General features: G+C 49.1%; 1 protein-coding gene across 5 annotated transcripts in view; it reads right to left on the minus strand.

Annotated features, from left to right (window-relative positions):
- The window catches only part of FGF12 (fibroblast growth factor 12), a 740,173-nt gene that overhangs the window by 231,444 nt on the left and 483,043 nt on the right, over positions 1 to 25,686 (minus strand). Inside the window, exon 1 of one of the 5 annotated variants that reach the window (XM_086944635.1) lies at positions 16,659 to 19,111. The exons of the other annotated variants lie outside the window; for them this stretch is intronic. Within the exon in view, the coding sequence (XP_086800761.1) occupies positions 16,659 to 16,857 (199 nt within the window). The 5' untranslated portion in view covers positions 16,858 to 19,111. Of the gene's footprint in view, positions 1 to 16,658; positions 19,112 to 25,686 lie in introns of those variants that run through there. 5 annotated transcript variants of the gene reach the window in all.

The following is a 25,686-nucleotide window of genomic DNA, read 5'->3' on the forward strand; positions in this document are numbered from 1 at the left end:
AGTCAGCACAAAAATGGGCCCTAGAGAAAAGAGTAACGTAGGTAGAAGAGCTGCTCAGACAGTGTCCTTGGGCTGCCTCATGGAAGGGACACGGGGGCAGGGGACAGCACACAATGGCAGCCAGAATAGAAGAGCTGCTCAGACAGTGTCCTTGGGCTGCCTCATGGAAGGGACACGGGGGCAGGGGACAGCACACAATGGCAGCCAGAATAGAGGAGCCGCTCAGACATTGTCCTTGGGATGCCACACGGCAGGGGCCCTGGGAGCAGGCAAGTCGCCCGCAAAGGTCCACGGAAGTGGAACGGCACTTGCAGCCAGGCTGGGTCTGACGGCCGCCTACAAGGTTGGTCACAAGGGAAGCCGAGAACCTGCAGAACCTCAGACACCTGCAAAAAGGGCCATCACTCAGGGGCAGTGGTGTCAGTCAGAGATAGAAGGAAAACCAGTGGACAATATTCTGAGTGATATGTAATAAACAAACACGGGTCTAAAATGACCAACCAGTAAGTTGCAAGATGTATTATCCATGTTTTTATAGTAAACTGCGGCCTTTATGCACCACAAACTGTTGTCCGCTGAATGTTTGGCGGGAAGGAGACGATGCAGGGAATGGCCAAGATGGACAGTGGAACTCGCACGCCTGGAAGAGGTTCAAGGAGACGCCATCAGATTTAGGACAGGAAGTCCCTCCCAAGGTTGGGCTTGCCCTTAGAGCACTCAGGTCTTGCCCCATAGGCTGGCTAACAGGTCAGTGTGTGGGCCACTTTTTATCTGTTTGTGAAACTTTTTGGACTCCTGGGCCTATGTTCACTGTTGATTTTCTCAGGGCTTAAAGTGTGTGGGGGGTGCAGTGCTTTATTTGATCTAGTCCCAGTTGGAAGGGTTTATCTTGGCCACAGAGAGATACGGGATTGCCCGGGATCAAAGATTTGGTGAAGCGGGGGAGCCAGGAATGTAACCCAAAGCCCAAGCCTCCCCAGTCTGTGTAAACCTAGCCTAAAGTGCCACCTCTTCTAAGCCCTGGCTCAAATTTGGTGTGTAGCCAAATATGTAATGTGCTCTTTTCTGTCTAAACACAGTTTTTTTGTATGATGTTTTTACCTCTTTTTAAATAAAACACTGCAAGGTCTGTGGACGAGGGCCAGCTGCTCTGGTGGAGGAAAGGCGTGGTGTTCCTATGTTGGAACGGGGTATCAGAATGTTATCTGCATTCTATGCTAGGGAAGTTGCACACAGATGGTTGGGAGATATATTCCGAGGTTTCTGCCAGCTGTGGTTGTGTAAGCTGTCTTTTCCTAATTAACCAGTTTCTGTGACCCAAAAGTTACTTCAAAAGGGGGGTGCTCGGGTTCCCTCCATCACCTAACGCCCTTGTCAATCCTTGGAGTACCCGGACACACGCTTGTTAACCCCCTTAGTATAGGCAAATGCGCCCCAGAATCACCAGGAGGTGCCGGTCAGCAGGGCCGGACTGAGAACCAAAACCGGCCCTGGCAAAGTGCTCGGCCAGGCCCGCGGGGGGCTGGGGGTGCGGCCGAACATTTTGCCAAGGCTCGTTCCAGACGATTTTCTTACAGAGGATGATATTGCAGCTATGCTGCAAAAAAAAGCCCTGTAACAAAAATGGCCCCCAGGGGCCCAATATCCGCCCCATCCTAGCGACCTACCGGGAAAACACTTGGTGCCCGCTACTGCCAGTCCGGCCCTGCCCATCAGCAGCCGGGGTGACCCTGCCGCTCACCATTCACAAAATGACAGACAAGGGCATCACTGGCTGCCAACCTTCCTCTGCCCTATGTGTGCCAGTCTGTGGGCTGGCATGGACACCGCTCCATTGTGCAAAGTAATGAGTCCATTTCACACAGTGCCAGCGCGCCAGCAGCGTCACGTCAGGACATGTCGAGTCAGGACAGATGCTCAGATATCCTGGAGACATCGTCCTTGGTAAACTCTGTGCCCTGCTGACCAAAGACTTACATCACTGACAGCAGGGCCCTGGGGGGAGGAGCTGTCTGCTGGCCAAGCTCCTGACATACATTTATTTATTTGTTACATTTATATGGCGCAACAGCTACTCACAAAGGGTTTCCCGGCAACGGAAGACCTAAGGTAAAGTGCCAGCTAGACCATCTGGACAGTCACTGTGCGATCCTTGTCATTCACCATGTACCCTGCTTCCTTGTATGCAAAACAGCAATCTGCCAGCTCTTAGCTGTAGGCTAAACACAAATGAGAAGCCCAGTATAAACTCGGGCCCTCCCCGCAAGAGTCGTTTGATCTTGTGTCTAATTTGGAATCCAAAATCATGTTTAATATTTCAAAGATGTTCAATTGGACAACTCAGTCACAAGGCGGGACACAGGTCAATTTATAGGTTTTTGAGCATTGAATACATTAACTTTACTGAAATAAGTATAATGCTTAGATACTCAGTGCTTAATTTGAGCCAGTGGTTTCTGGTGCTTGGCATTGGCACTTAAATGTCAGTACTGACTCTTATGACGATCTGCCACACTGCTGTAACGCCATTGAGCGTTATAAGATCCTTTCAGGCATCGTCCTGTTTGTAAAATATTACCCGACTACGACGCTGACACATCATGCACTATTAGGTGCCAGCCAAATGCTTACAGGCATTGTCCTGTGTATATAACAAACTCCCCAGAGTGTGAACATCGTTATTTTGAGTCGCTGACCACTACAATGTACCGGGCTGGGCTACCTGTAAGTCTATTTTTAATTCATCATCACATATGGGTGATAGGAAGTCCTTATACAGATGTCCCCAAATGTCCTGTCCTGATGAGACCCATATTCTCAAGGGTTGAAGCGCCGTCGACGCCAAAAGGAATTGAACCTATAACTAGTGCCTATGATTACATATGGTCACTAGATAGAATTCTTTATTAATATTTTGGTCATTTTCCTTCTTTTTGGTCATCCTATAAGAAACCGTTGTGTTTATGTTTATTTGTGTGTTGTTTAAATTATTTTTTGGTTTCATATATATACACTTGGGATACTGTGCACCCTTATGGTTTTTGTGTTTTGCTTTTCACATGATTATGTGACAAACTGTATATCATTGTATAATTAAGCAACTTGTGTTTTGGAATATAAACATTCTTGAGACTGACTCAAACTTGTCTGTGCACCTCTTTTCGACATCTCTGTCCAACCTTTCTGTGTTACTATAATCTGCTATTAAGCAAACATTTGAATTTTTTATACAAATATCATACCACAGGAACCGTTGTTTTTTTATATGATCTGCCGCATGGTGGCGCAGCCTACTTAATTAGGTATGAGAACAACAACAGCTGTTTATTAATGCCCTAATTACTTACCGGTAATCCTCATTACTCGTAGTCGTACTTATCCTCGACCCAGTCCTAACAAATGATGCATGACTGGATCGAGGACGAATGGGACTGAGAGGTAATAGAATGTACATTAACAATGACTAATAGGTGCCACCCAAGCCATTCTTATTCCTTTCTGTCATAATCTGAATGGTCTCATTTGTGAGTGTGATGGTTATTAGTTGAGCTGGAATTGTCAATAGCTGCACTGCGGAGGGAACGGTTGGCGCACGCTGCAGCGGCCTCCTGACGAGGGCCCTGGCACTTATTATTATTTTTTACAAATTAAGCACTGGTTAGAATCAGTACAAAAGCACCTAGGAAGAGCAGTATCTACAGCAGCAGAACCTCGTGTGTCTTCTAAGCACTGGCTAGTCTCCAATAATCGTCCAAACATCAATCTGCAAAAGCCGACGGTGACGGCAAGCCGTGGGGCGGGGCTATCTTCAATTGGTTAGCCACAGTGCAGCAGTGCCTGCTTTATCAGACAGCAGAGCCGGCAAATGAAAGATTCTGGAAGGTTCCGTGCAGGCGGGGCAAAGAGCTCATGTGGTGAGCATAAAGGGATGAAATTGCACATACCACAGTTTGTAACAGGGTGCAAAGTGCAAACATACAATGCAAAAAAGTATATATATATATATTTTTTTTTTATTATTCTTTTTTTTACTTTGAGGAAGGCGTGCAGCCGAAACGCGTCTGGCCAAGTAGTATACGTGTGGCCCTTTAAATGTATTGACTTATTTGCCAGTGTGCGCCTCATTTTGAGACCGCAAAGGGAAGGTCATTTGCTGGGATATATATATATATATATATATATATATATATATATATATATATATATATATATATATATATATATATATATATATATATATATATATATATATATATATATATATATATATATATATATATATATATATATATATATATATATGTGTGTGTGTGTGTACTCACAACTTGCCTCGTCGCAGGGGCAGCGCAATGGAGCTGGTGCCAAACAACGGGACCAAGGCAGGATCCCGTAATTTATTCACTCAAAGTTCAACAAATGATGGCACTCCACTCAGGAAATCCTTAAACAGCATTTATTTTAGTCTGTGAAGACCTACGCGTTTCGAACGTGTCGTTCTTGATCAAGAACGTAGTAGTTTAAAGTGTCGAAAGTGGCGGAGAGGTCGAGTAGAATGAGGGCCACTGTTTCTCCGTTGTCAAGTAGTGTTCGGATGTCGTCGGTCGCTGCAATGAGGGCGGTTTCGGTGCTGTGTTTGGCTCGAAATCCAGATTGAGATGGATCAAGGGAGTTGTTAGATTCAAGGAAGGTGGCGAGCTGGCTGTTGACGGCTTTCTCGATGACTTTGGCAGGGAAAGGGAGGAGGGATATGGGTCGGTAGTTTTTCAGTTCTGAGGGGTCTGCTGTGGGTTTATTCAGGAGGGCGCTGAGTTCGGCGTGTTTCCAGCTTTCTGGAAAGGTAGCAGAGTTGAACGAGCAGTTGATGACATCGCGGAGTTGGGGTGCGATGATGGAGTCAGCTTTGTTGAAGATGTGGTGGGGGCAGGGGTCAAAAGGTGAGCCAGAGTGGATTGAGTTCATGAGGCGAATGGTGTCTTCAGTGGAGATTGGGTTCCAGGCGCTGAGGTTGTTAGTTGGAGGAGTAGGATCTGAAGGGGGTAGGGCGGGTTGATCGCTGGGAGAATTCTCGAAGCAGTTGTGGATGTCGGCAATTTTGTTGTAGAAGAAGGAGGATAGTGCATCGCAGAGGTCTTGGGAGGGAGTGATGTCGTTGGATGCTGTGGTGGGGTTGGTGAATTCTTTGACGCTGATATTGAAGAGTTCCTTGCTGTTGTGAGTGTTGTTGTCGAGACGATCCTTGAAAGCGGATTTCTTGGCGGATCGAATCATTTGGTGATGTTTGCGGGTGGCTGTCTTGAGGGAGGTCATGTTGTCTGAGGTTGGGTTTTTTCTCCAATTCTTCTCCATGGTGCGGCATAGCTTCTTGGATTTTTTGAGTTCATCATTGAACCAGGGAGCCTTTTTGCTGGTTGATTTCATCTGGTGCTTTTTCAGGGGTGCTAATTCGTCTGCGCTGTGGGTAATACATTGCCTGAGGTTGGTGGCCGCTTGGTTTGGGTCCAAAGAGAGGGTGGGAGGGTTTTGGTTGAGTGATGTGAGGAGTTGGTCGGTGGTGATTTTGTTCCAGTTTCTTCGGTGAGTAGGTTGTGGCCGGTTGTGAGTCAGGGTGGTTTTGTAGCTGAAGTAGACACAGCTGTGATCCGTCCAATGGAGAGCTGTAGTGCGATCGAAGGAGATGTGCTTGCAGGAGGTAAAGATAGGGTCGAGAGTGTGTCCGGCTGAGTGAGTGGGGGTGTTAACAAGTTGTTTGAGTCTGAGATTGGCCATGTTGTCCAGAAGGGTGGTGGTGTTGCTGTCGTGTTTGTTTTCAAGGTGGTAGTTGAGGTCTCCTAGAAGAATGTAGTTATCGGAGGCGAGGGCGTGTGGGCTGACAAAGTCTGTGATGTCATCGCTAAATTGAGTGCGGGTGCCTGGAGGCCTGTAAATGAGGGTGACTCTAAGTGTGGTCCTGGGGTCGGTGTGGATCTGGAAGTGGAGATGTTCGGCGGTTGCGAGATTGTCGTCGGAGCTGGTAGTGATTTTGATGGTGTTTCTGTGGACGATGGCGAGGCCTCCTCCTGTTTGATTGGTGCGGTCTTTTCGGATAATCTTGTAAGCGTGCATTATGGTGCAAGTGGGCCTTCATTGCAGGCAGGATTGTTTTATGTGCAGGAAGAGACACTTTCCTATATATAAACAATCCAGAGAGGTGGTTTCCTCTTTCTATGTGTGCAGCGGAATGCAGCACAGATGGAAAGAAGAAAAATCAAGGAGAAATAAAAAATATTTCTCCTCATTACTCCTATTCTGGGTAGGCGTACGGCATACATGCGTGATACGGCATACGATGTTGGCGCTGCCCCAGGTTAACCTGATTCAGTAAATCTGGGGGTTCATCAAAATCCATGGGTGCTGCGTGGGAACGCCCACTGAAACGCCCGTAGAACGGCTCCTTGAAGCAGAGTCAGGCAAGGCAGCGACTTGAGCTGCTTTGTTTTACTCCATAACTAAGGCCATGCAAAGCCACATAGAGAGGCCCTGTGTCGCGTCATAGATATGATTGAGAGGTTTACACCGCTGCAGCTTCAAAAAAAGTGGCACTCCGGGGGCACAGACCTCTTGTAAATATGCCCCTGGGTGTCTGCAACTGAGGCAGTCCTTCCGAACAAGACGAACCCTGGGAGAAGGTAGGGCATGCCCTTAAGGGTGGGGGGCCCTACCCCCACGATTTTGAAAACATGAAGAGTTTCTATTAGGCTGAGCATAGGTCAGTTTGACAGACACCCTCCATGTTCAAGTCAGGCAGCCAGGCGACACAAATGCACTAAATGTGCAGGCTCCAGGCGGCCTGCGCTTAACTTTGCCAGGCTGGGGATTTCACAATCCTATAAGCGCGACACCCTCAAATCCGCAATGTGCTTCACGGTCCTCCCCATCATGACGAGTCTGCACGTCACTGAAAGACTTGGAGCTGGGGGCTTCAGTTTTAAGACCTGAGGTGCCCAGGGCCGAGTGTCCATCAGAGATGGCTCGCCCCAGAGTGGGGTGGGGTCAGCAGTCTCACTGACCCCATATAACCCTGTATGTATGTGTATTTATTAGTGTGTGGATCTTGTGAATGGGTGTGTGTTTGTATGCGCTTCTGAATGGTAGGTGTATGTGTGTATGACTGTGAATGTATGTGGGTGAGTAAGTGTGCATGTAGATGGGTGAATGCGAGTATGCAAGTGTGGGCATTCGTTGCCCGCCCAACCACCCGCCTGCTGAAATCATTGGCCACCACTGGGTGGGTGGTGTTTCATTGTGTCCTTTATTCACAAAGCTTCAATGAACCTGCCATTCCTGTTTGTGAAAAGATCACAGAGTGTCTCAGTAGGACCTAGGACCCCTTCTCAGATTCCAGAAGAGGCCACTGTCCACACCCCTCCTGCTCAGAATTCAACACAGATGCATCAGGCCTCCACTTCTGTGGCCTCACCACCCTCTTCTGTGGCCTCACCACCCTCCAATGGGGTTGGGGAAACACATCTGTACTGGGGGACTGAGGAGACAGACCCTGAACTGCAGGATAACAAAGACATGCCATGCACTGGAGGACTGAGGAGACGCCCCCTGCCTCCCTGCCTCCTGGGGAAATGCCCGATGCCCACTATGGCCGGTCCGGCCCTGGTCTAAAGTCTGCAGGAATGCAGTAGAACGGTCTGTTGTGAAGTTTCGCAAAGGGATAGTTCAGTAATGTGGAATCAGTAGTAGCTCCATATCTTAATTTTACATCCAGAAAGGAAAAGTAGGGGATCCTTATTAATTCAAATCTTTTCATTTTAATTAGAACTTGAACAGAAACCAGGCCAGCAGGCTTTTGCGACATCAAAGCCGCTCCATCAGGGCCAGTACATCATCCATCACTGGTTTACACCCCATAGCCGAAGCATTAGCACTTCAAATGTCTACCCTCATTTCTGCCAGTCTGATTACTAAAGTACTCAGAGGCTGATGAGTTATTCCGATAGATCAATCACGCGCCTTCAATCCACAGCGGCGTGATAACCGCTGCAGTCGCGCGCCCGACTGAGGGTAAACAACCTAATCGCCATCTTGAGCACGGGAACTGCCCAGGGGCTTACTAAATGTCACCCACAGTCCTTCATTCTCTGGTTCACTCATGCACATAATGCATGTACCACAAAGTGCACGTTCGTAAATACGCACAACCGTCACTCGGGCTGTCCGTGGTGCAAGGTCGGCTCGCACAGGTTACGCTGTGGGGCGGCGAGGCGGGGCAGGGGCGGGGCACGTACTTTCCGCTTTTATTTATTTATTTACTCTCCACTTTCCCGTCGTATGTCACACTCCACTACCAATCCAAAAAGCCCCGCCCGACCCGCCTCGCCGCCCTGCCTCATAGCGTTACCTGAGCGAGCCGCCACTGCATGCTAGGGTCTGTGTTTGCACACAGAAGTAAAACTTTACACAAACAAACTTGTAGCCTCCACTCATGTGACGCAGGTAAACAAGTATGATCACAACTATTGATTCACAAAACATAGTGCGCTGCCACATGTTACACCCATGATTGGAACAGTGTTCCACTGTCAGCCGAATGAGGGCACACTTGGTGCACCCCGCGCAGTCGTGCACCCCTCAAAGTCACAGGACAGGGCCAAGACCTCACTCATGTCAAGGGGCGGGCCTAGGCCTCATCAGAACAGTGCGAGGCTGAGGCCAAAATCAAAAACAAAGATACCAGACATTTGCAGTCATTGCAGGAGAACACAACTACACACCATGCAGGGGGGCATTCCTGTTCTAACAGATACCATCTGGAACAAAGTAGGAACACACCAGGAACCAGCAGATTAAACTATCACACGATCAATGGCAGATACATCTATGTCAAGAGAGAAAAAAAATCCCCTCTCAAGATACAATATTAAATAAAAGGTAATCATGTGATTGTAGGATTATCAGATCGAATTTGGGCATATTTGTGTAGCTTCTGCTCAAGTTGCCAGACTCACGGGTGTGTGTATATCTCTAATTACCCCCCTTTTTGGCATGAAGGCCGCAGCATCCAGTTGCCCATGTGACTAAGTTGGCTAGCCCGAATTAGAATTAGAATGTGCGCATCTATCCCTCACGTGCCCTCATCCATCACCCACAAGGCACTGCTCCCTGTATCAGGAAAACCACTTCCCGTATAGAATCAGAACAAAATCAGCCCCCTCGCGACCACACGCCCTGCACAGAGTAGCAGGAGATCTGTGTGAATGTTGGAATTAAATGAAAAGTCTGATCTGTGCTGCCATACATAATGATGCTTAAGTTAGCCTTTGCGGCGCCATTTCATACGTAGACGCCAATTCTAGGCCATGATCACAATACTTGCTCCCTGTCTCTGCAAGTAGTAGTTGGGCTGAATGTTCTGTCTCTCTCAACACTTGGGCCTCACGGTATTAATGCATACATTGTTTAGTACTGGTGCATAGTTTCCTATGAGTTGCAAGCCTGCTCCCACTGGCTCAGCTGCAGGGACAGACAGACTGACCTTGCCAGAGAGAGAGTGGGGCCTGGTGTCAGACTCTTAGCTCCTCTGTTTGAGCCTCCTCTTTTTCTTGCTGCCTTCTGTGGAAAGTTACTGGGTGGGTGTGTTTTGTGCTCATGCTCAACGGCACAATTGTCACCTTTATGCTTGTGAAGGCCGGTCCCCTCCACAGCCATCCCCGGATGCTGGTCAGATTGGGCCTCGCTGCAGTGTATTTTACTAATAAATGATTGTTTATATTCTCTACTGTCTGACCGGCTCTTCGCTTGTTTGAAAGGCTGTGAGTTGGTCGTAGGTGACCCAGGTGACCCTCAATGGGTCCTTTACATCATGGATAAACGCTTCAGTGTCCCACTTAGGGGTAGTAAGCGCTATACAAATGCTACAGTACATTACAATAGACAGCGGCTGAGAGTAAACACTGCAATATGGGGCAGAGGACGCCCATCCTCCACAGAGGTTTAGAAGAGTCACACCCTGATCTGGGGGCCTGAAGACACCCACCCGGCACAGGGGATCTGAAGAGACACACCCTGACCTGGGGGCCTGAAGACACCCACCCGGCACAGGGGATCTGAAGGGACACACCCTGATAGAGGGGCAGGGGACACCCACCCTGCACAGAGGATAAGAAGAGACACACCCTGATCTGGGGGCAGGGGACACCCACCCTGCACAGAGGATAAGAAGAAACACACCCTGATCTGGGGGCAGGGGACACCCACCCTGCACAGAGGATAAGAAGAGTCACACCCTGATCTGGGGGCAGGGGACACCCACCCTGCACAGAGGATAAGAAGAGTCACACCCTGATCTGGGGGCATGGGACACCCACCCTGCACAGAGGATAAGAAGAGTCACACCCTGATCTGGGGGCAGGGGACACCCACCCTGCACAGAGGATAAGAAGAGTCACACCCTGATCTGGGGGCCAGAAGACACCCACCCGGCACAGGGGATCTGAAGGGACACACCCAGACCTGGGGGCCTGAGGACACCCACCCTGCACAGGGATCTGAAGAGACACACCCTGATCTGTGGGCCGGAGGACACCCACCCTGCACAAGGATCTGAAGAGACACACCCTGACCTGGGGGCCTGAGTACACCCACAATGCACAGGGGATCTGAATAGACACACCCTGATCTGGGGGCCTGAGTACACCCACAATGCAAAGGGGATCCGAAGAGACACACCCTAATCCGGGGCCTGAGGACACCCACCCTGCACTGGCGATCTGAAGAGCCACACCCTGATCTGGGGACCTGAGGACACCCACCCTGCACATGGGATCTGAAGAGACACACCCTGATCTGGGGCCTAAAGACACCTACCCTGCACTAGGGATCTGAAGAGACACACCCAGATCTGGGGGTATGTGGACACCCACAATGCACAGGGGATCTGAAGAGACACACCCTAATCTGGGTACTGAGGACACCCACCCTGCACTGGGGATCTGAGAGAAAGAGGGTCTCTGCATGTCTCACGGGTGGGGGGCGGGGCGAGTGGTAATGACAGCCAGAGGGGAGACACTGCACTCAGCCTGGTCAGGGGGGTTTTGCAGGAACATCATTGACTGCCACGAACGAGACCCCACTGCACTCTGAGAGACATCTACAGCTACCAAGGACGAATGTGATGACGCTGAGGAGTGTGAGTTAGACGGCACCTGTGCCCTGTGGAGAGACCCCTTTAACTGCTGTGAGAGACATCTGGGGCTACAAAGGGTGAAGGCAGGGCTTTAGGTGGGCCGGGTCTCACCGGTGCTGAGCCTCGTCAGTTTTTAAAAGCGGGCCTCGAAATGGGTCTCTATCGGACTCTGTTTTGTGCCCTGACACAGGCGGACTGCAGTGACAGCAGACACATGGATGTGCGCTGCTCACTTCTCACTGGTGGATAGGAGAAGTCACGGCATGACGTCATGCCAAGTGAGCGTTGTAGGGGAAGGGAAGTCCTTTAAAGAGAGCCATTTTCTCTCTGGATTTCTCTTCTCCTTTTGAATCTCAGGAGCAGCAACATTGTCGTGGTGTTACCAGGGATTTAAGTGGAAGCTTTTTCAATATTATATACAGCAAGCCATAGTTGCTGCTTATTTATCTTATGTAACTAACAACCATTGACAAAACCAATAGTCCTGACTTGTTGTAAGCATTATGTGACTTGTTGTATCATATATCTGGACGCAATGACAGGAACAGCAAAATACAAGTCGGGCGGCAAACTGCGGTAAACACAGATTTTTAGCTTTGGGTTTTGCAAGCCACGCCCTTAATTACATTGACCACGCCCCTTTGAGAGACCCCCTAGTTTTTTCATCCCACTTAAAGCCCTGAGTGAAGGGGAAGATGCTGGGAGGTGTGAGACAATCGGCACCTGCGCTATGGGGAGAGACGTCTTTATCTGCTGTGAGACACTGCAATGTGACAGACGGAGGCTCTAGAGACATGCCACATTACCGGATGGAAGTGGTTGGGAGAGACACCCATTATTGGCGGGGGGAGGACTAGGAGGTGGGGGTAGCGGAGAACTTTCAGCAAATGGGAGGGAGGTGGTGCTGAGGAGAAGTCACTCCTGTCTCTGGAGAAGACAGCAGTGAGGCATAAGAGACACCTTCAGGCAGAGACACTGGTCAGAGAGGTCGTACACTGGGTGAGGGCTGTTGTGCTATTGATGGGTCGGAGGAGAAGAGACACCCCCGGGCACAGTGGGAGGCAGGGCAGAGACACTCTGCAGTACTGTTGGAGTGCTTGATACAGATGACGTCACTCTAGAGGTGAGGGGAACAACTACACAGAGGTAGTCAACCCTGGGATAAACGGTGGAGAGACACCCTGCACTCTTTAATGAGACTGCAGAGTGTCATCCAGTGCTAGTAAAAGAAGGAGAGACAAGTCCATGACTCCTCTGCAGGGGGTTTAGGAGATGACACGCTATAAGAGGCGCTAGATGGAGGGGCGGGGAGAGGTGTCTCTCACTCCAAGGAGGCCTGCATAAAAGGATTTCTCACGCCCAAGGGGCTGAGAAGAGACACACAGAGGACCGGGTGAGAGGTTAGAGGTACACTATTTGAACAATGGAGGGGGAAGCTTTTTACTATTGGGTGTGCTGTGGAGAGACACCCCACAACACACCGAGAAAGGGGTTGGGAGGTTAGAGGGTACGCTACTTGAACACTGAGTAGAGGCCCCTTCTTCTATGGTATGGACACCCTATATTTCTCAGGGTCCTGGGAACATTAAGATTGGTCGCAGGTGTGCGCTCTGAACTCTCGGAGACCCTGAGACTAGAGGCTGTTTAGAGATCGGGCCCTTGTAAGGTTGGAGACACTGTGAGTAAAATAAGTTTGCAAAGGGGCCCTATGCCTTTAGTGTAACCTTGAGACTCAAGTAGGGGTTGTGGTCTATGTGTACTTTGTGACACTGGACCTCAAGACTGACTGGTGATGTGGTCCATGTGTTGTTGAAGACACTGGGACTCACAACTCATTGGATATGAGGTCCATTTGTTGTTGGAGACACTGGGGCTCACAATTGATTGGACATGGGGTTCATTTGTTGTTGCAGACACTGGAGAAGAGACTTGTGATTCATGTGTTTTTGGAGACACTTGGCTTCTTAATTGATTAGAGATGTAGTCCATGTGTTGTTGGAGACACTGTGACTCACAATTGATTGGACATGGGGTCCATTTGTTTTTTTAGACCAATTGGAGATGAGGTTCATTTGTTGTTGCAGACACTAGGGAAGAGAGATGTGATCCATGTGTTTTTGGAGACCCTGGAATTCACAATTGCTTGGGGATTAGGTGCATGGGCTGTTGGAGACACTGGGACTCATAATTGATTAAATGTGAGGTCCATTTGTTGTTGGAGACACTGTAGCTCAGCGATGTGGTCCATGTGTTGATGGAGACACTGCGATTCATTGGAAATGAGGTCCATGTGTTGTTGGCGATACTGGGACTCACAATTGATTGGCTATGTGGGCCTTTTGTTGTTGGAGACTCTGGGACTCACAATTGATTGGAGATGACGTCTAGTTGTTGTTGGAGAGACTGGGACTCACAATTGATTGGCAATGAGATCCATGTATTATTGGAGATGCTGGGACTCACAATTCATTGGAGATGAGGCCTATGTATTGTTGGAGACACTGGGACTGACAATTGATTGGAGATGAAGTCTGTTTGTTGTTGGAGGCTCTGGGACTCACAATTGATTGGAGATGAAGTCCATTTGTTGTAGAAAACACTGGGACTCACAATTGATTGGAGATGAGGTCTATGTGTTATTGGAGACACTGGGACTCACAGTTGATTGGAGATGAGGTTCATGTGTTGTTGGAGAAATTGGGACTCACGATTGATTGGAGATGAGGTCTACGTGTTGTTGGAGACACTGGGACTCACAGTTGATTGGAGATGAAGTCCATTTGTTGTTGGAGACTCTGAGACTCACAATTGATTGGAGATGAGGTCCATGTGTAGTAAGAGACACTGGTACTCACAATTGATTAAAGATGAGGTCCATTTGTTGCTGGAGATTCTGAGACTCACAATTGATTGGAGATTAGGGCCATGTGTTGTTGCAGACACTGGCACTCATAATTGATTGGAGATGAGGTCCATGTGATGTTGGAGACAATGGGACTTACGATTGATTGGAGATGTGGTCCATATGTTGTTGCAGACATTAGGACTCACGATTGATTGATGATGTGGTTCAAGTGTTGTTGGAAACACTAGAACTCAAGTTTGATTGATGATGTGGTTAATTGGAGACACTGAGTTTCAAGATTGAATACAGATATGGTCTATGTTTTGGGAATGCAATATGACTCATGGCTGGTTGGAGATGTGCCTAACACCTTGCTTGGGTGCCTGGGGTGTAAGGTTTGTAGGAGATGTGGTGCGTCGTTTGTTAGAGACACCAGGGCACAAGATTGCTTGGATATGTGGTTCATGTGTTGCTGGGGCCACTGGAACTTACAATTGATTGGAGATATGGTCTATGTTTTGTTAGAGGCACCATGACTTAAGACTGATGGACAGAGTAAACAATGTGTTATTGATGACACTAGGACTCACAATTGATTGGAGATATGGCCCATATGTTCTGAGAGACACCAGAACGTACGATTGATTGAAGACATCGTCCACGTGTTGTTGGAGACAGTGGGACTCACAATTGATTGGAGATGAGGTCCATGTGTTGGTGAGACTGGGACCCACAGGTCATTGGAGATGAGGTCCATGTGTTGTTTGGGAGACTTTCACCCAATATCTTTGTAGAATTGGCCCGTGCTCTGCTGGAGACCCTGGCTGAGGGGCTCTATGTGATATGCTTAATGGCTTTTGGGCGACATGGCTAGAGAGGCCAGTTGGATATGTGGTCAATATACAGCAGGGGCAATTGAACTCAACACTGGTTGTAGTTGTGGTCTTTGTATTGTGAGATGTAATGGCTTGTATGTGGTCCTTGTCCTTTGGGGGCAGTGACACATAAGGATGCTTGGAGACGTGTTTCATGTCCACCTTATTGAGGATGTGGAAACATAAGTCGGATTGGTATTTGGCTCATGTCTGGTCAGGAACATTGGAACCTAATTCTGGCTGGAGACCTAATCCATATATTTTGAGGGATGGTGGGCCTTGATGCTGGATAGAGATGCACACCTTGCGTCGTATACGACACTGGTACTCAAGGGTAGTGGGAATTTGTCTTGTGGAGGACAAGGGGAGATCAAGGCTGGTTAAAACTGTGGTCCATTTGTTAATAAAGACCCTCTATGCAGTTTGAAGCTCTGAAACCCTTGGTTAGCAAGGGTGTGAGAACAACACAATGAGGGAGGTACCCAAAGACCAGTGAGGGACTGGGTAAACCAATATGCAAAAAAACACGAAGAGTCCCTAGTTGGTGGGGGTATATACCCTACAGCGTAGACTGACCCAACCAAAAGGCTCTAAGGGTAGCTACGTTGTCAAGGACAAGATAGTCTTTAGCATAACATACACATAATTTACAAATAATTTACGAATACAGGCTAACAGTCAGTATAGGAACCCTGTCTACAAAGCACCACATTAATTAGGAAACTATAATCTTTACCAGTGTAAAAAACAATTTATTAAAAGCAATACAGTTTAAATTCGCATTCATAAAACAATTATACATTCAACGAATTGGTAGAAGGGAAGGTAACAAATCTGAAGACCGCTACCTACAAGAGATAAGTTGGATCATCCCCAACCCGATACAACTAAAGTTACATGCTAAACAGCCGAATTGATATACGGTGGTCACCCCTGATACAGCACAGATAATTTTATTGAATACCTATATCCAGGTGGAACAAAATTGCTTTTAAACTACATCAAAGGAAGATAAGTCCATGAGAGTCAGACTAATGACTGAAAAAAACTGTACCCTCATGAGACCTCAAATTCCCTAAATCCCTCTATTTCTGAGAGATTTTTTTAACTTAAAAACCTGTCCTGAAGAAGGTGTTATCATCGAAACAAGACACCGAAACACCGCGTCGACTCTTTGGTTTTTTAATATATGTTTGAATGTATAATTGTTTTATGAATGCGAATTTAAACTGTATTGCTTTTAATAAATTGTTTTTTACACTGGTAAAGATTATAGTTTCCTAATTAATGTGGTGCTTTGTAGACAGGGTTCCTATACTGACTGTTAGCCTCTAGTCGTAAATTATTTGTAAATTATGTGTATGTTATGCTAAAGACTATCTTGTCCTTGACAACGTAGCTACCCTTAGAGCCTTTTGGTTGGGTCAGTCTACGCTGTAGGGTATATACCCCCACCAACTAGGGACTCTTTGTGTTTTTTAGCAAGGGTGTGACCCATGTGTTGTGAGAGGACTGGACTTTAAGGATAGCTGTGGATTAGGTCTAAATATTGTTGGGGATCTAGAAACCTGAGGCTGGTTGGAGATGGCAAAGTAAGTGACAACCTATAAAACAACATTACCTAGTTCATGTTCATCAAACACGGTTCCTGAGGGAGCTTGTCAGCCCTCATTACCCATTCTCTGAATGATCATTGCAATGAAGGAAAGGGGACACAATCAGAATCCATCGACCCGCATGCATTAGAGGAAGGATGCTCACTCACCTGGTCTCCGCCTGACCGGCCTCTTCCTGCCGCTGCAGAAGCGCACCTTGCTGAACACCCCAAGCATATGTCTTTCACACAGGGACCGCCCATCCTTGCTGGGACTGGTCCTACGTTTCGAGGTGGACACGCGGTCACTGTTCTGCTCCCTGGCCTGCCGCTTCTGGCGGATCAGCGAGCTGGCAATGGCGGCTGCCATCTTGGTCGCCACCTTTATTGACTCTAGCCGTTTGTTGGGTGCCCCCTAGTGGGGACCCCACTTAAGTCAATGCCCCTAAAGTTTAGTTGGCGGAAATCCAGTCGATTTTCTCAGATGTGGCTAGAAGGGAGGCCTTGTTGCTCATGGAGTTGAGACTGCAGAAGAGTACCAGGCAATCAGAACATAATCCTGATGGTCCTCAGCCGCGGGTGGTCAAACAGGCCGAAACCTCATATCTCCAGCATGTGAAAGATACAAACAAACACAACTTGGGTCTCCTTCATCATAGGGCCAAGAAGCTGGGGTCCCTCCCAGGAGCCTTTGGAACCATCAACAACCTAGAGGCAAGACCTCATTGGGGTGCATAGCTGTTGGTAAGCAGTAGATTAAAGAGAGTGGGGGGGGGTAACCCGGCACCTCGAAAGCCACATAGAACACAAAGGAGGCGGGAAAGAGGAGGCAGATTCAACTGGTTCACCAAGGTTTCTTGGACCTGAATGAGTGAGATAGTCTGGTGCCTTCAGCTGTGAACCCTCCAGAAAGACAGAAACTTGGGGGCTTCCAGGGCCAACCAAACAGCTCCCAGGTGGCAGGTATGGAATGGTCTGGTTTGACCCAGGCTTGTCTGAGCCCAAGTTCAGGTAGATAGACGCAATCCCTTCCCCTTCAGAGCACCTGCTCAGGGATCAACTTCCAGTCTACACGTTGGTGGATTGCTTGATGTTTTTGTATTTTTTTGTAAGTGGACTCCGAAGGGAGCAGAAAGAGGTGAGATTGGTGCACTTCTGGCATAGGCGATGCGTAGCTCTTGGGCGATGACGCACTCACAGTGTACGGCGTAAACTCCAACAGTCTTCTTATGGCAGTGATCCAACCAATGGCACTCAAGATATTGCTCAAAATATTGGGTAATGGCTCCTTTTTAAAACAGGTTATACAAAAATTAAAGATTTTTTAAAAACAAAAAACAAAAATAAAGTTTTACATCCCAGCACTAGGCAGCAAGGGATCAGGCATGTTGGCATATATTGTGGAAGACACCGGACGAGGCAGATTTGTGGTCTTTGACACGTTTCGGTCGAGAATCAGTGGCATGGTGGTCTGACTCGGGTGGTGAGGCTTTGGTCCTGAGTGAAAGGGAGAGACCTCCCGGGCAGGAGGAGGGTGGTAGGGATGAGCTTCTCAGATAGCCGCTTACCTTAGCGTTCATTGGTTACTCAGTGGCCACCAGCAGCGACCCCCTGCCACTCTTCACCAGCCCCCCTGGAGATGGCACGGGGGCTGGCACTTCCATCTGGTCCAGGCTTGCCCCAGCCTCAGCTAGCATGCTGGTGCCCACAGCAGACCCTCTCCTGTGCGGGGGGCTCTTCTGGTGCCCACGGAGGCTTCTTCCGGGGAGGGGCTGGTCCGACCTCTCATGTAGGGCATTGGCAGGTGAGGTGGGCACCAGAGATCCATAAAGAAGTGGAAGTGGGGTAGAGGGTGGGCATGGTCACTCCAAGGAATGGAAGCAGAGGATGGATGGTCAGGGAAGGCTTGGCAGCTTATGTGCGCCTTGGTGTTGAGAGGCAGGAGGAGCTAGACTGCTAGGATGCCTTGCTGCTAAGGTAAAGGTGCAGGGGTCCCCTATGCCTCGGTGCAGGGGTCCCCTATGCCTCAGTGCAGCAGGTGGATTGGCCCCCTGTGCCTCGGTGCAGGGGTGCCCTATGCCTCGGGGCAGCAGGTGCAGGGGTGCCCTATGCCTCGGTGCAGCAGGTGCAGGGGTCCCCTATGCCTCGGTGCAGCCGGTGCAGGGGTCCCCTATGCCTCGGTGCAGCAGGTGCAGGGGTCCCCTATGCTTTGGTGCAGCAGGTGCAGGGGCCCCCTATGCCTTATTGCAGCAGGGGTCCCGTGTGTCTCGGTGCAGAAGTGGCCCCCTATGCCTCGGTGCAGCCTAATCCCCTATGCCTCGGCTCAGCAGGTGCAGTGGTCCCCGATGCCTCGGTGCAGCAGGCGCAGTGGTCCCCGATGCCTCGGTGCAGCAGGCTCAGTGGTCACCTATGCCTTGGTGCAGCAGGCGCAGTGGTCCTCCATTCCTTGGTGCAGCAGGGGTCCCGTAGGCTTCGGTGCAGCAGGTGCAGTGGTCCCCGGTGTCTCTGTGCAGCAGGTGCAGTGGTCCCCGGTGCCTCTGTGCAGCAGGTGCAGCGGTCCCCGGTGCAGCAGGTGCCCGGAGCTGCCTTGTTCCTCGGTGCCTGCGAGCTTTGCAGCTCTCTCGCTCCTTCCCTCGCCCTGCCTCCCTCTCTACGCAATCCTACGTGATTGAGGTTCGGATGAGGGAACCTCGCAGGCGGGCGGGCGGGCGCGCAGGCAGCGCGCAGGAGCTGCAGCTCGCACATCTGTCCCCAGACCTATCTGGTGATAACAGCCCGTCTGCGCCGCGGAGACCAGGGTACCGCAGCAGGCAGCACGCCCGAGCTGGCAGGGCACCCGAGCAGGCAGGGCACCCTAACAGGCAGGGTACCTGAGCAGGCAGGACACCTGAGCAGGCAGGGCACCGGAGCAGGCAGGGCACCCGAGCAGGCAGGGCACCCCAGCAGGCAGGGCACCCTAACAAGCAGGGCACCTGAGCAGGCAGGGCACCCGAACAGGCAGGGCACCGGAGCAGGCAGGGCACTAGAGCAGGCAGGGCACCAGAGCAGGCAGGGCACCCAAGCAGGCAGGGCACCCAAACTCGCAGGTTACCTGATCAGGCAGGGCGCCAGAACAGGCAGGGCATCATAACAGGCAGGGCACCTGAGCTGGCAGGGCACCTGATCAGTCTGGGACTCCGAGCAGGCAGGGCATCGGAGCTGGCAGGGCACCCTCGCAGGCAGGGCACCGGAGCTGGCAGGGCACCTGGCCAGGCAGGGACTCCGAGCAGGCAGGGCACCAAAGCTGACAGGGCACCCTCGCAGGCAGGGACTCCGGGCAGGCAGGGTCCCGAGCAAGCAGGCATGTGAGGAGGGGGTGCTATGTGACTCCACACTACATGCCAGGGGCGTGCCCCCGAGCCCCAGCAGGGCACGTGTCCCGAGGACGGTCTGCCCAGTACTGAAGCAAAGCGCTAAGAGCGATGCACGACCCTGCACGGAGCTCCGCGACGATCGCGATATATTTCTATTTACGATTTTTATGAATTTTACATTCAAAGCTTTAAAAATCTATACCGAGATCGGTCGATTAGGCCACAATCAATTATATATGTGCAGCGTAGGAAATAAACGAAGACGAAGAAAGTACACTGAAGAGTTCTCAGCAGTGGCGCGCATTTGTTCACGATATTAGTGAGTTCTGTGGCGCCGGCTGCTGTGCTCACCCAAGATGTTAGTGAGTGCTGTTGCACCGGGTGCTGCGCTCACACAAGATGTTAGTGAGTGCTGTGGCTCCAGCTGACGTGCTAGTACAAGATGTTAGTGAGTCCTGGGGCACCGGCTGCTGTGCTCACACAAGAGATGTTAGTGAGTGCTGTGGCACCGGCTGTTGTGCTCACACAAGAGATGTTAGTGAGTGCTGTTGCACCGGGTGCTGCGCTCACACAAGATGTTAGTGAGTGCTGTGGCTCCAGCTGTTGTGCTCACACAAGAGATGTTAGTGAGTGCTGTGGCACCGGCTGTTGTGCTCACACAAGAGATGTTAGTGAGTGCTGTTGCACCAGCTGTTGTGCTCACACAAGAGATGTTAGTGAGTGCTGTTGCACCAGCTGTTGTGCTCACACAAGAGATGTTAGTGAGTGCTGTGGCTCCAGCTGACGTGCTAGTACAAGATGTTAGTGAGTCCTGGGGCACCGGCTGCTGTGCTCACACAAGAGATGTTAGTGAGTGCTGTGGCACCGGCTGTTGTGCTCACACAAGAGATGTTAGTGAGTGCTGTTGCACCAGCTGTTGTGCTCACACAAGAGATGTTAGTGAGTGCTGTGGCACTCACTGCTGTGCTCACACAAGAGATGTTAGTGGGTGCTGTGGCTCTGTCTGACATGCTCACACAAGAGATGTTAGTGGGTGCTGTGGCTCCGGCTGACGTGCTCATAAAAGATGCAATTGAGCGCAGTGGCACCGGCTGCCGTGCTCACACAAGATGTTAGTGAGTGCTGACAAAATATGTTAGTGAATGCTGTGATATGTTGCTGTTTCTGTCATTGCATATCCAAATATATAATATAACAAGTAACATCATACCTAAGCAACAACTATGGCTTCGTTGTGTATAATTTTAAAAATGCTTCAGGTATGAATTGGTGAGACTGTGAAAGAACTAGAACGAGTCTCTTTGAAGGTACATCAAAGGCAGTGATGGGGGAGGGGGGATGGGGGGGGGGGGGGCTGCCGCAGAGTAAAGATTTTCTTTTTCATCCTGATGGTGAGGGCAAAAAATGGAGAGCCCGATAAAGACCCGTCTCAGCACCTGCTTTTAATAACTTCTGGTTCTGAGCACCGACAGGACCCGGCCCACTTAAAGCCGCGATATACACCGATTGCTTTCATGCTTTCAATGGATTCGGAGCAGACCTGACGTTTTCAAGTGTTGAAGAAAAAACAACGCCCTCGTTGCATTGCCCTAAATGGGATGAAAAGCTGAGTAGGAACCCTTAAAACCTACTCCTGTGATGTGAGAAGAAAAGTGATTACTGTGTTACTTGTGAATCTGTATTGTCTACTGTTCAAATTCAATAAAAAAATAAAAAACGAATCATGTGATGCCACACTTGCATTAACAGGCTAAGCGCGCGCGCACACAAACATTCACTCTCTCTCACACACACACCACAGACACACAGGCGCGCACGAACGCACACACTCCCTCGCTCTCACAAACACAGACGCTCGCATATACTCTCTCACACATACACATATACACAGTCTCTCACGCGCACGTCACGCACGCTCTCTTTCACACTCACGCGCGCGCGTGGGATGGGTATTTTCCCTTCCAAGTTCCCCACCAGCCTTAGCTCTTTGCTGCCGCAAACACAGCTACACACAGCCTCACACCAGGCTCGCCATGCATGAACACAGAGCTTGGATCAGAACGGAACGGTGCTCTGACAGCACGTCAGAGCTCCCTAGGGGGAGTGGGGGGGGGGGGGGGGGGGGGGGGGGGGCACGTGTAATTGGTGGATGAGGTGTGAGGTTTGCGACCCCCCTGCACCAGTTCAAAATTGAAAAATACCTTCAGGCTAAGACATGCTTACAATGTCTGCAGGGGCCCCCATGCCTGGAAGAAAGTTCTTCATGGGCCCCATGTCGCACTCTCAGGTCACAGGAAAATATTGCAAGGAAAGGCGTGGGCAAAGGGTGCGAAGATCAGACCCACGGGGTATGAAGCAGCGCTCTGGAAGGGGTGAGATCACACTGAGCAAGTAAAAAGTACAATATGCAAAATAGGGTTCCTGCCACTTAACCCCCAGTCCACCACCCATATTAGTGGCACGCAGGGCATGGTCAGAGGCCATGCGCTGCAAACTCTTGTGACACTGGCACGGAGTGCAGTGTTTTTCAAACGCCAGGCCCTGGGCACACAGGTTGTGGCCGCTGGATGTCTGTGTGCTAGGTGCGCGCCTCGGGCACGCGCCAAGAGTCCTTTACACGCAGCCCGCGCCATGTGGCCGAAGCTTGTGTCCAGATGCATTGGGAGTGAAGTCACAACAGCAACAGCTGGCGGCAGGTCTGAAGTCATGACGTCAGATTCTTAGTGCAGGATGACGCCTGTGGTCCTTCCCCTCACACCCTATTGGGCATGGCCAGTAGGATAATGTGATACCTTCCATCAAACTGAAAGTGTCAGTTGTCCCACCCAGGAAGTGATGTCACTTCCATATTATCCAACTGGCTCGAGAATAGATTAGTTTTGATTTCTTCATCAAACGTTTTCAAGCACAATTAATATCATGATTCATCAAGTTACGTAGACTAACATGAAACTAGATTAAAAAGCTTCAATGCCTGAGTTCTATTCGCGAAATATAAACATGACGTACACAGGCTGATGTTAAAATGCAGAATAGAAAAGCGAAATGACGTAAGAGGTAGAAAGGCAGAAGGAGAGACTACATCCCTTTATCCCTGACCCATGATCAGACTCCAGAAATCACCTGTAGATTCACTCCTGTAATTAAACCTGTAGATTAATGGTCATATCACAGTCTCGAGGTGCCCAGCGGATGGAACTCTTTGTATTCAAGTTGTCTCCTATGAGGCTCCCTTTCGCCCTCACATGCTAGGTGACATGCCAGCATATTCCTGCCTATCTTCATAAACTCTTGACTCCATCATGTGACACTTTTCAATGATTGGCGGTGGCCTTGACATCACTTCCTCCTATGGTTTTGGTACCCATAATATTACCTATCTATCTGTGCTGCCCACATAGCTTCAAAGAAAAGGACAAGACAAATCAAACTACGAATGTAAAATGTGCGCACTCTTTCCATGCAATTTCCACATTAAAAAAAAATCGTAACATTTTAACCAAGTCTGGAGCAAAATTAAAAAGACCTCTTGTAAATAAGTCATGTGAGATTTGTTTTCTGTATCAGGTAACAGGTGCCCTTTATGATAGGCCTGTACATCACACGCTCTCGCCAGTCAATACATGCTAACCTTTTTGGACCATTCACCAGAATTTTAGAACCTAAATACAGAATTTGGAGGTCAACTTCAAAGCACTTTGTTTGTGAGTAGGGTTCTTTTTTGTATTTTTTCAACGCACCATGATTTATATTTTCTGTATCCATATTGTCAACTTTCAAAAACCGCAATAGATTTTTTCAGAATCATAGTTATTCTATAGACACCGATCTTTTAACCATATCACCAGCTGTTATGATGTAATCTTGATGGTTTGTACAGTTCATGTTGGCACGTGCAACCCCTGCTAAGTGCTACTGTTAATAAAATAGTTTGGATGGCAGATGGATGAAAGCAATATTTAGTTAGCAGATTTATTTTCAATAACAAAATCTATAACACTCCACTATTTTCTTTACCAATAATCAAATCACAGAATTCACTGATTAATGTAGTAGAATGTTTACATTTAAGCATCCCTGGATTATCATTGGATACACTTGCATGTTTCTCAATATGTCAGTGGGCATGGAGCTTTGTTTGGATGTGGTGCACCAGCGACTCTTAATTTGTGTGTAAGATCCAGCGTTGGATATTCTTCACATGCTTGCCCAAAACAGAGAGACAAACAAATTGCTTTTCAAACTGCTCCATCGCTAGGTTAGCATGTGATGGTATGAACGCTCTCCCCATGTCCGTTCCACATGCTGGTTAACAATACTCTCCATCACCAAAGAAACATAGCTGAAAGTATGATGCAAATAGATTGCACACAAAATAGACTACTACTAATTGTCCCTCGTAGTTTTTGTTAGAAATTGTTTTTTTTTGGTTGAGCCCTTCTCTATTAAAAGCCACAATGCTAAACAGGGGGTATCACAAGAGATTTTGCACTGATAAAAGCACGCAGTTCTACCACAAAACACCTTTATTGGTGGACCGTAAATGTCTTCCCAAGACTTTACATTGCTCTGCATTGTGTTGCACTAGAAAATATATACCATGGTGTTTTCTCAGTTGCATGGGCCACGCCATCAACCAACATACATGTTGCAACAGATTGATCTCTATTACAGAGGGGTTGCCCAAGCATCTGTGCCCCTTCCTGTGGTACCAAAGTGCCTTAGGGGGCAGAATGCAAGCACACACACCCATTGTGTCCCAAGGATCTTTTGATAATATACCCCAGTGCACTGTAAAAGCTAATAGGAGCGTTATGCCATGAATAAACAAATAATAGAAAGAAAGGGTCCTGGTTGTTATTCACAGACTGGTGATCATGTGCTGGGAAATGAGACTTGAGTCCTTGACATCCATCGATTGATATTGAACAGTGTATGGGCGGGTCTCTGATCCCGTCAATACCTTTTAAAGGGACTCACAAATCAGCTGAAGCAGAGAGCCATTGGCAGTGAGGGCACATGGTCCCGCAGACTGGGAGAAGCCTGTGTGTGCTTGGAGGAGTGTGGTGCAAAACCGCCGTTCACAACAGAAATGCGCAAAATGCACCACACAGGAGCGCAGAATGCAGCAGCAGGTGCAACCGACGGAAGGATGTGACATCACAGAGGTAGGAGTCCATGGCAGGATGTGACATCACAGAGGTAGGAGGCCATGACAGGATGTGACATCACAGAGATAGGAGCCCATGGCAGCGTGTGACATCACAGAGTTAAGATCCAATGCCGTGTGACATCACAGAGGTAGGAGCCCATGGCAGGATGTGACATCACAGAGGTAGGAGGCCATAGCAGGATGTGACATCACAGAGGTAGGAGGCCATGGCAGATGTGACATCACAAAGGTAGGAGGCCATGGCAGGATGTGACATCACAGAGGTAGGATCCAAAGGCCGGGTTTGACATCACAGACATGGGAGTCAATAGCCGGGTATGACATCACAAGATACGTGGCAGTATACTAACTAGAGCATCAAAACGGGAACAATACAGCAGTAAGAAAGTGACATTATAAAGCCAAGTTTGACGTCACAGATGACAAGGCAGCAGCCAATGACGCCACAAAGGCCTTGGCCAAAACGGATGTAATGTAGTCGATGTCAAGGTCGAACCGAGTGTGAGATCACAGAGGTCGAGGCACACCCAAGTCTGACGTCACACAGCCCGAGAGCTGCAGGGTGAAACTGACGTCACCGGGTAGGGGCGTCGCTTTCAGCTGGCAGTGACGTTGTAAGGGTGTCACGGGCCCTATTGTAGGCAAGGAAACCATCCCATGTGTTTACAGTAAA

The sequence above is a fragment of the Lissotriton vulgaris genome, chromosome 11, assembly GCF_964263255.1.
Source record: "Lissotriton vulgaris chromosome 11, aLisVul1.2, whole genome shotgun sequence".
Taxonomy (NCBI): domain Eukaryota; kingdom Metazoa; phylum Chordata; class Amphibia; order Caudata; family Salamandridae; genus Lissotriton; species Lissotriton vulgaris.